General features: G+C 45.3%; 1 protein-coding gene across 3 annotated transcripts in view; it reads right to left on the reverse strand.

The window, feature by feature from the left end:
* LOC138967675 (phosphoserine aminotransferase-like) overlaps positions 1 to 11,003 on the reverse strand; it is a 28,569-nt gene extending 17,566 nt beyond the window's left edge. For all 3 annotated transcript variants that reach the window (XR_011456019.1, XR_011456018.1, XM_070340318.1), the window contains exons 1-4: positions 10,803 to 11,003; positions 7,305 to 7,365; positions 6,930 to 6,999; positions 1,518 to 1,723 (exon numbers count right to left, since the gene is read on the reverse strand). Coding sequence is in view for 1 of the 3 variants with exons in the window: in XM_070340318.1 (XP_070196419.1) it covers positions 1,518 to 1,723; positions 6,930 to 6,999; positions 7,305 to 7,365; positions 10,803 to 10,868 (403 nt within the window). In the remaining 2 variants the exon portion in view is untranslated. The remainder of the gene's footprint in view (positions 1 to 1,517; positions 1,724 to 6,929; positions 7,000 to 7,304; positions 7,366 to 10,802) is intronic.
* Between the last annotated feature and the right edge of the window lie 712 nt (positions 11,004 to 11,715).

Below are 11,715 nucleotides of genomic sequence, written 5' to 3' on the forward strand. Positions count from 1 at the left end.
GTCCATTGCAAAGATTGGGAGTTCCGGCTGTGTCCATTGCAAAGATTGGTGTCCATTGCAAAGATTGGGAGTTCCAGCTGTGTCCATTGCAAAGATTGGGAGTTCCGGCTGTGTTCATGGGCTGATTGCAAGAATTAGCGCTTCTGGGGTGATAACGCGAGACAATTCATGTCATCTTGCCGCGAGGTGGCGCCAGTTACCAGCCGAAAGAAAGAGGAGGCATAACCTCACCAGAACCGCCCATTGTTTGTTAGCAAATAAGCTCCATGTATACCAGCTGATTTAGTTTTGTGATACTTCTTTTTCTTCCCCTTCTATTTTTGTATTGCTAGAGACATGTATGTACTGATTGTTCGGTTGAAGTGACTTATCACTGACACAAACCCCGACTCATATTATGCTTACTGGAGTTGTAAAGCGACCTCCGAGATGCACGAAGCGAAACTGGTTGCCACTCAACTGGATCGGAACAAACCGCGGGGTCTGATTGGTTGAAATCACAGAAAATCTCAATTTGAACCAATCCAACCCCGCGGCTATGTACCACGTGTTGGGTGTCACCCAACTGATTTGAACTGAGCCCAGAACACAGCCCGCCATCATGACGTCACGACACGAGTCATTTGCCATTGAAGAGGCCCAATTCAGCAACACCCAAACGAAGTTCATCTCCAGTCAGAGTGTCAGGATGAATAAAACTGCCTGCTGTCTCGCCAAACAACCAGACCGACTGAGACCTAGGTACCGGCAACTCACGCAATAGTCTCCTGTCCGCCCAGCCGACCTTCCCCTTGACCCTGCTTGTGATCTCGATGTTTGATGCCCCCGCAAGGGGCACGGTACTCTCTAAGCACCCAAAACCTCAAAGAGAGATAACTGGCGGAAACCTTCCTATTGTACTCTCCTGTCCGCCCAGCCGACCTTCCCCTTGACCCTGCTTGTGACCTCGATGTTTGATGCCCCCGCAAGGTGCACGATACTCTGTAAGCACCCAACACCTCAAAGAGATAACTGGCGGAAACCTTCCTATTCTACACATCGGCAGTGCACGCAATAGACGATTTTTCGTCGGGTTTGTGTGGGTTGTGAAAGAGTGAATGCCCTTGGCCTTGCTTTTCCTCTGACAAATAACTTCACACGTGCTTCTGTCCACGTGTTTCTGACACACCCCTCGCTACTGATTGGCCCGTCCAATGTGTGTCCGAGTAAATAGCAAGGACACTCACTCTTTCGCGATAATTCAATTGCGTGTGCGTGCTAGATACAGTACAGTCCCAAAATCCGACTGACGTACAGGCTGCAACAAAGCAACACACAAAGAGACACAAACTGAGTATTAGGTATGCCTTTCAATAAGGACAATATGACCAACACGGACAATATGAGCGTATATATATATTTTCTAGAGGGATCAAGGGGAACAAATAAACGCCTTTGCAGAGATTCGAACCCACGACCTCGAGATTTCGGGGCCGATGTCCTAACCACAGTATTTTGCTCCAATGAGAAAGACCGACCTGTGTATGTGCTGGGTTTGGGCACCACCTGGTGAATCTTGCCGTATTTCTGCGCCTCCTGGGCTGCCTTGGCGGACCAACTTCCGGTGACGATGTAATCTGCCGCCAGGTCCGGTTTATGCGACAGCAGGTTGAGAGGTACGGCAGAGAACTGTCCCGTGCCTCCGCCTTGGAGAAAAAGTACCTTGTAGTTGTCTGGTATATTTCTGCAAAAAGGATGACAGAGTTAAAGTTATTATCATTTGTGTCTCCTTTCTTTTTACCTTCACTGATACTTGTCGTGCACTGGTGGCGTTTTAACAAGACGGCTTACCATACTTGTCGTGCACTGGTGGCGTTTTAACAAGACGGCTAACCATACTTGTCGTGCACTGGTGGCGTTTTAACAAGACGGCTTACCATACTTGTCGTGCACTGGTGGCGTTTTAACAAGACGGCTAACCATACTTGTCGTGCACTGGTGGCGTTTTAACAAGACGGCTAACCATACTTGTCGTGCACTGGTGGCGTTTTAACAAGACGGCTAACCATACTTGTCGTGCACTGGTGGCGTTTTAACAAGACGGCTTACCATATTTGTCGTGCACTAGTGGCGTTTTAACAAGACGGCTTACCATACTTGTCGTGCACTGGTGGCGTTTTAACAAGACGGCTTACCATACTTGTCGTGCACACCGCCCTGATATGGCCCTTCGTGGTCGGCTGGGTGTTAAGCAAACAAACAAAAACTCGTCGTGCACTGGTGGCGTTTTCACAAGACGGCTTACCATACTTGTCGTGATACTGGTGGCGTTTTAACAAGACGGCTTACCATACTTGTCGTGATACTGGTGGCGTTTTAACAAGACGGCTTACCATACTTGTCGTGCACACCGCCCTGATATGGCCCTTCGTGGTCGGCTGGGCGTTAAGCAAACAAATAAAAACTCGTCGTGCACTGGTGGCGTTTTAACAAGACGGCTAACCATACTTGTCGTGCACTGGTGGCGTTTTAACAAGACGGCTTACCATACTTGTCGTGCACTGGTGGCGTTTTAACAAGACGGCTTACCATACTTGTCGTGCACTGGTGGCGTTTTAACAAGACGGCTTAATATACTTGTCGTGCACTGGTGGCGTTTTAACAAGACGGCTTACCATACTTGTCGTGCACTGGTGGCGTTTTAACAAGACGGCTTACCATACTTGTCGTGATACTGGTGGCGTTTTAACAAGACGGCTTACCATACTTGTCCTGCACTGGTGGCGTTTTAACAAGACGTCTTACCATACTTGTCGTGCACTGGTGGCGTTTTAACAAGACGGCTTACCATACTTGTCGTGCACTGGTGGCGTTTTAACAAGACGGCTTACCATACTTGTCGTGCACTGGTGGCGTTTTCACAAGACGGCTTACCATACTTGTCGTGATACTGGTGGCGTTTTAACAAGACGGCTTACCATACTTGTCGTGCACTGGTGGCGTTTTAACAAGACGGCTTACCATACTTGTCGTGCACTGGTGGCGTTTTAACAAGACGGCTTACCATACTTGTCGTGCACTGGTGGCGTTTTAACAAGACGGCTTACCATACTTGTCCTGCACTGGTGGCGTTTTAACAAGACGGCTAACCATACTTGTCGTGCACTGGTGGCGTTTTAACAAGACGGCTTACCATACTTGTCGTGCACACCGACCTGATATGGCCCTTCGTGGTCGGCTGGGTGTTAAGCAAACAAACAAAAACTCGTCGTGCACTGGTGGCGTTTTAACAAGACGGCTAACCATACTTGTCGTGCACTGGTGGCGTTTTAACAAGACGGCTTACCATACTTGTCGTGCACTGGTGGCGTTTTAACAAGACGGCTTACCATACTTGTCGTGCACACCGCCCTGATATGGCCCTTCGTGGTCGGCTGGGCGTTAAGCAAAGAAATAAAACTCGTCGTGCACTGGTGGCGTTTTAACAAGACGGCTAACCATACTTGTCGTGCACTGGTGGCGTTTTAACAAGACGGCTTACCATACTTGTCGTGCACTGGTGGCGTTTTAACAAGACGGCTTACCATACTTGTCGTGCACTGGTGGCGTTTTAACAAGACGGCTTAATATACTTGTCGTGCACTGGTGGCGTTTTAACAAGACGGCTTACCATACTTGTCGTGCACTGGTGGCGTTTTAACAAGACGGCTTACCATACTTGTCGTGCACTGGTGGCGTTTTAACAAGACGGCTTACCATACTTGTCGTGATACTGGTGGCGTTTTAACAAGACGGCTTACCATACTTGTCGTGCACTGGTGGCGTTTTAACAAGACGGCTTACCATACTTGTCGTGCACTGGTGGCGTTTTAACAAGACGGCTTACCATACTTGTCGTGCACTGGTGGCGTTTTAACAAGACGGCTTACCATACTTGTCGTGCACTGGTGGCGTTTTAACAAGACGGCTTACCATACTTGTCGTGATACTGGTGGCGTTTTAACAAGACGGCTTACCATACTTGTCGTGCACTGGTGGCGTTTTAACAAGACGGCTAACCATACTTGTCGTGCACTGGTGGCGTTTTAACAAGACGGCTAACCATACTTGTCGTGCACTGGTGGCGTTTTAACAAGACGGCTAACCATACTTGTCGTGCACTGGTGGCGTTTTAACAAGACGGCTTACCATACTTGTCGTGCACTGGTGGCGTTTTAACAAGACGGCTTACCATACTTGTCGTGCACTGGTGGCGTTTTAACAAGACGGCTTACCATACTTGTCGTGCACTGGTGGCGTTTTAACAAGACGGCTAACCATACTTGTCCTGCACTGGTGGCGTTTTAACAAGACGGCTTACCATAATTGTCCTGCACTGCTGGCGTTTTAACAAGACGGCTTACCATACTTTCATCTATACGACCTCTGTTCCTTGGATAACTCCGATAACTTTATTTTGGGTACAGGATACATCAAATATATTTTACCGACGTCGAATTTTAAGTTACAGTATATCTGCATCCTGCAGTGACCAATGTTTGTTGTCTTCCCCAACATTTGATACGCCCATGAATTCTTCATCTTGTCAAGAATCTGTCACAACAGAGGCTGAGCGACAAGCAAGGAGCGATGCCGTGTAACCAAGTTCAAGTTCAACTTTTATTAGTCCATAACCCATGGGGGCATTTTGAACAATAAATACAATCAATACAATCATGATATATGCTAATATAGTAAATAAAAAAATAAAAAATTATGAAAAACTGTTACAAATTCTATTAATAAAGTCCAAAATATTCTTTAGCAATTTCTTTTTCTTAGTAGCAAACAACTTTTTAAATTTAAGTGCATTAGGTTTTTTCCAATAGTAAGGTGGTAACAACTCAGCTCTTTCTTCTTTGAAAAAATCACAGACAAATAAATAATGGAATTCATCACCTATGTCTTGTGATACACATTTGGTGCAAGTTCTTTCTGACCTCGGGATGTTAAGATAACGTTCTTTCTGTACAGGCAAATTGTTGTTTAATGTTCTAAACTTCATCATTGAAACACATTGCTGATATGGCAGGTGTGTGACATAGTCTTCACATGCAAAAATATCTTTAAACATTCGATAATTCCTAAACATATTTTTTTGTTCCAATTTCTGTAAACCATTTATGGATATACTGGTCATACAAGCTTCTTTTTACTTTCTGTTTAAACCATGCGCTTGAGTATTGAACATTTTCTTGAAAAGTCCAAAGGCCAGAGAGACCAATTTCATATAAGTTTTTTTTCAATAAAGCATAAATAATTAGATTCAATCATCTTGTTGATATACAATTTATAAGTAAAACAATACACTATACTTGAAAATTTATTTTTATGAATAGGACTAATCAGTTTATATACCAATGGCAAAGCATTCTACATTTCAAGCGCACCGCCAAACACTCGAATTACTTCTGGAGGCAGAGCCAGTCAAACAGAAGTGAACTTGGGATAAACACTGAAATAACCATTAGAAAACTGCTATGTGAATGTAATGGTTCCCAAGAGCTCACCCATGTGACAACAGTAGCCAGACCCTATCACAAACAGCTCTCCACATCTCACTCTCCACATCTCACTCTCCACATCTCACTCTCCACATCTCACTCTCCACATCTCACTCTCCACATCTCACTCTCCACATCTCACTCTCCACATCTCACTCTCCACATCTCACTCTCCACATCTCACTCTCCACATCTCACTCTCCACATCTCACGGGTGAGCTGTCTACAGACGTACCAGAAACGTACAGCTACTCTTTATTCCCCCCTCTGCTTCTTTACCTCTGTAAACTTGTAGGGGTAGTTATTTTTCGATAATGACCCAGCAACCAAACAAATAACGACCCAGCAACAGCCTGAATCCTCGATAGTGCAATGGGTTGAGAAGTTGTTCTGTTTCGGTACTACTTTTTGCGACTGAAAAGTTCCGAACGCTCTAACGTACGAAGTATACATCTCTGGAGCAAACAATACAAACATACCGCATTTAAATTAACAACTACAGGCCTGAACACATGAATCTTCATATAAAATCCATGAGTTCGGTTGTTTTCTGAATCTAGATTTGCCGTGCTCAAACGTTCATCACAAGCAATTTCCCGCAAGGCAAGTAACTCATACTTTGTCTAGCGACAAGAGTAGTTCCCCTTCTTTTCACTCAGTTTCTTCGACAACAGACTGCAATCCGACGGTCAGTTTTCAACAATATTTCATTTAATAAACAGATCACACGCAACCAAATGCACACATCTCATCAATTTAAACAACATAAAGCGGTTTCATACACTATTTTCCCCAGAAAACTGAACTTCATACAGTTTTTAACGTTGGAACACGGGTGCAAAAGTTCGTCTGCTAGTCCCATTTGACGAAAGAACATTATCCTAAGCGATACCAAAACATATACAGAACACACAATATCTGCCTTTGCCGCCACAGCAGAATAACAGCATATCTGTGTACTTGATTTTAGTCCAAAATAGGAAAACTGACAAGAAGTGTTAACAGAATGGAATGATTTGCACGGAACTATACAACCTCGCATTAATCGATCGCCTGCGCAGGTTGACTGGTTGAGTGAATAGGATTCGATCAAACTTTCGCAAAAAAACTCCTCTTTTCTTTGAATAACTGAAGAAAGGAGGAATAAAGAGGTTACACACCTCGTCTCAGTGATTATAAAAAATAATGGTCTCAGTTCGCGGTCATGAAAAAGCTTTAGGCTCGCATTTTTCATGATCCGCTAACTTCGACCATTATTTTTAATAATCACTGAGACTCGGCGTGTAACCTTTACATACATAGCCCACCCTCAAGACAACTCCGTCAATGCAGAGAAGGCTGCGCCGTGAAAGGGTGGCTATTGCGTTACCCTGTCACATAGGGGTGGAGAATAACGTGGATACTCACAATAACTTTCTGAGGTTGTCCTCTGTTCTCGTGATGATTTTCGTGAAGTCGGCTGACCGATGGCTCAGCTCTGAAATGACAATAACAGATTTGTGACTGACTGACATTCAAACAGAAGTGAAATTCTCTCTCCCTCCCTCCCTCCCTCCCTCCCTCTCTCCCTCTGTCTCTCTCTCTCTCTCTCTCTCGATGTGTCTCTGTCGGTCGGTCTGCCTCTCTCCTTCTTTCGACATTTAAACAGAAGAGTAATTCTCTCTCTGTCTCTGTCTCTCCGTCCACCTCTCTGTCTCTCCGTCCACCTCTCTGTCTCTGTCTCTCCACCACTCTTTCCCCTCCACCCCCACCCCCACCCCATGTGTGTATGCAATCACTCACCCATGACGCTGACGCCTGTGTTGTTGTAGTTCATCAGTTCTTTCTGTGCTTGTTCCAGTACCTGAAACATCATCATCATCATCATCATCATCATCATCATCATCATCATCGTCGTCGTCATCATCATCATCATCATCATCGTCGTCGTCGTCATCTTTAGCAGCAACGTCGTTCTCTTCATACTCGTCATCATCGCCGTGAATGGGGGACTAGCTATTGCATGAGTGCATGAGTGTGTGTGTGTGTAGTGTGTGTGTCTCTCTCTCTCTCTCTCTCTCTCTCTCTCTCTCTCTCTCTCTCTCTCTCTCTCTCTCTCTCTCGTTTACTGATTAGAAACCAATGTTGTTAGTGTGACGGGAATTGTGTGACACTACTTTTGGCACAGTTGTTATTTACTTGCGACCCATTAAAATCACCAAAACAACAGAGAAAAGTCACGTAACACTGTCTTTATCTGAGGACCACGCGGCTTGAAAAACACAAATGCGCAGACACAAACTTGAACACTGTGTTTTTACGCATTTTGCGCATCTCGAAGTGTGACCAATTTTCCTGTGACCTGATGTCAACTCAAACTGCGTGCAACAAAAACATTAGGTCAGGGAACAACTGAGCTTGACTGTGTCACAATCAGCCGTCAGGTCGCGTCGACATTGAAAAACCATGCTGCAGCTAAATATAACCAGGCCTGCGCTAAACCAACAAACAAGACTATCGCCGAAAAAACAGTTGACAAACTGTTGAAAAACAGTTGAACAAATATCCTGGCCTGTCCGCTCATTCATTCTTCTGGATCCTTGTTAGAATTTGCGAAAACTACGAGACAGCCGGACCTATCTCTACCGCCATTGACTAATACAATTCAGGTGGTGAGAAAGTAAGAAACATAAACGAACATTGTTTGTTTCCTGTCGTGAACGTTCCCCTCTACGCTCTTACCTCCCTTCGTTCCTATATTTAAATGAATTAATACACACGATAACTCGCACGATAAGTGAAAGTGTTCCTATTAAAATCGGGGACTTTACCATAGAAGATGTGTTGTCCGTTTTTAGTCTTGCCTCCCCCCCCCCCCCCCACCCCAAATGCACCACACCAGAGAGAGAGAGACACACACATACACACCTCACGCATGCACACACACACGCACGCACGCACGTACGCACGCACGCACACACACACGTAAGACATTTTATTGCGAAATGACAAGGTTCATTTCAATGAGAGAGACGGATAGAGAGAGAGACAGACAGACAGAGAGAGAGACAGACAGACAGTGAGAGACAGACAGACAGACAGAGGCAGACAGACAGACAGAGACAGACAGAAACAGAGACAGACAGACAGACAGAGACAGAGACGGACAGACAGAGACAGACAGACTGACAGACAGACAGACAGAGACAGAGAGAGAGACAGACAGACAGACAGACAGAGACAGACAGACAGACAGACAGACAGACAGAGACAGACAGAGACAGAGACAGAGAGACAGAGACAGACAAAAAGACAGACAGACAGGGAAAGAGACGAAAAAAGATAGAGGAGCTGTTTGCGGACGTCAGGAACTGTTCGATTTTAACTTCTCCAGCTTCTGTCCCCTTCAGACATACATTGTAGACAAGCAATGTCAACGGACCCAACATAGGCCAGAAGTAAAGTCCCAACACAAGGCACTTTGTCATCCTCCCCAAACAAACAAGTCGCGTAAGGCGAAATTACTACATTTAGTCAAGCTGTGGAACTCACAGAATGAAACTGAACGCACTGCATTTTTTCACAATGACCGTAGTCCGCCGCTTGTGCAAAAGGCAGTGAAAGTGACGAGCCTGTTTAGCGCGGTAGCGGTTGCGCTGTGCTGCATAGCACGCTTTACTGTACCTCTCTTCGTTTTAACTTTCTGAGCGTGTTTTTGATCCAAACATATCATATCTATATGTTTTTGGAATCAGGAACCGACAAGGAATAAGATGACATTTTTTTTAAAAACGATTTCGGAAATTTAATTTTAATCATAATTTTTATATTTTTATTTTTCAGAGCTTTATTTATATTTATATGTTTTTGGAATCAGAACATGATGAAGATTAAAAATAAAAGTAATTTTGGATCGTTTTATAAAAAATAATTTTAATTACAATTTTCAGATTTTTAATGACCTCCATGCTGAAATGCAATACCGAAGTCCGGCCTTCGTCGAAGATTGCTTGGCCAAAATTTCAATCAATTTGATTAAAAAATGAAGGTGTGGCAGTGCCGCCTCAACTTTTACAAAAAGCCGGATATGACGTCATAAAAGACATTTATCTGTGGAGAAAAGTGCAGTACACATACATTTTTTGTTGGTACCTCTTATTTTCCCCATAGGAGCCTGGTAAGTGTACAAGAGGAAATACAGTACGAATAGCCCGTGCGTTGAGCAGAGAAAGTAGGTCTGAGCAAAACACTATGTGTTACTCCATACCCCCCCCCCCCGCCCTCCATGGAACTTCTTGACCCCAACCAATTGGGGGGGGGGGGGAGGGGGAGGGGGGGAGTTTGCCTAGTCGGTAGAGGCGCTCAGTGGTTTTAAAACCGGTTGTGGGTTAAACCCACAAGTTCGGCGCGGGATGTGTGTCCCAGAGTCAACGGCTTTGTGCAGACTCTCCTCGGTGTCCGAACACCCCCGTGTGCACGCATGCGCACGATAAAGATCCCAGGGTCACAGCGAAAGCCTCAGGCCTTGGAAACACGAAAACATGCATGCAAAAATATGAAGCCCGGGTGTCCGTTCGGCCAACAGCCAATAAAGTAACCATTTCAGCACTGACCCAAGACGACCCAACCCGGTCCCAAGCCCATCTCAGGTCTCCTCTAGCAGCCGGCAGCCAGCTGTCTACATCCCCCCCCCCCCCCCCGCATTTTTATTTTTTATTTTCATACAAAGCCGGGTTTTCCAGTGTAACATGCCCCTAATGGCTTTGCCGTGAGGGCGTAAAACTTACATTTTCTCCCGAGGTCGGGAGACGTGTGAGAGAGTAGGGTGCCTAATAAGTGCCTGAAGCATGCGTGTCCCCTGTTTTACAGTCAGGGTCACCAAAACTACCACAAAAGGGGGGAGGTACATTGAGCTGGGTTAAAGGTGCGGGAATCTTTCCTTATGCTTGGTGCCTCAGAAAGAGTGTGTACATGTGGAAAGCTAGAAACTTTAAATCACATTTCATGAATGAGGTTTGTATTATATCACAGGCACACTTCTCATAGTACTCATTGTGTTCCTTGCGTGGTTCCAATCTGTGTCATGACAGTATGACAAGACAGTGTGACAAGACAGTATGACAAGACAGTATGACAAAACAGTGTAAAAACGACTCTGTGACTTAAAAATGACATTGTGACATGACATTGTAAAGACGATTCTGTGACATACGACAGCTATGACATATGACAGTGTGACATGTGACAGTGTGAAATATGACAGTGTGGCATGAAAATGTGACATGACAGTGTGACACTCACCTCAGCCGGCAGTTTTGCGGGGCCGGGTGAAAAGTTGATGACTTGATTCTCAGCCATGCTTGTCATGTATGAATAGAGTTTTGTAGACTATGGAGTGGAGTAGTATCCGGCTGTGCACACAGTCTACGAAAGTCCAAGTCTACCTGGCTGTCAGCTGGAGTCAGTCACACCTGAGCACTACCGACGTGTAGAGAGACCGAGGGTCGACTTGCATCACCTTTATATAAGCTCCCCCCGCTCGAGTCCACAAAGCATGTGTCGCTCTACAGACACGCTTTCCTTGCCTCGCAGACACGTTCAAATCGTACCGGAGACCGTTAATACAACCTCTCACGTAAACAAAGAGAAGATACTGCTGCGCTAGCCTGTGGAGCTATTTGTTTGTTTGTGTGTTTGCGAAGTTCGGGAGGAATTTTTCTGCGAGTACGAAGATTTGATTAATGACCTCAAGACGCGCAACTGACACTCACACCCTCTATCCAACAAGTGTCTGGAACTGTTTAGATAAGCAGTAGTATGGTGGTGTCTCTGATTACTGGACCAAGAACAAAGGGAAAGTCACTGTTTCGTTCACTTTCGTGTCTTCGTGTGAAATTGGAGACGGCCTGTAAATTAGCCTGTGGGCATAGGGAAGCTGGGTGTTGATAACTAATGATAACAGACTTGGAGGAAGAGTCGCTGTAGCACATAGCAGACATTCTTTCAAAACTGCGGCTTTACGCCCAGCCGACCACGAAGGGCCATAGGCAGGGCGGTGCTGCTTTGACATTTAACGTGCGCCACACACAAGACAGAAGTCGCAGCACAGGCTTCATGTCTCACCCAGTCACATTATTCCGACACCGGATCAAACCCCATAATGCCAGACGCCAGGCGGAGCAGCCACTAGATTGCCAATTTTAAAGTCTTAGGT

Source organism: Littorina saxatilis, linkage group LG5 (assembly GCF_037325665.1).
Source record: "Littorina saxatilis isolate snail1 linkage group LG5, US_GU_Lsax_2.0, whole genome shotgun sequence".
NCBI classification, from domain to species: domain Eukaryota; kingdom Metazoa; phylum Mollusca; class Gastropoda; order Littorinimorpha; family Littorinidae; genus Littorina; species Littorina saxatilis.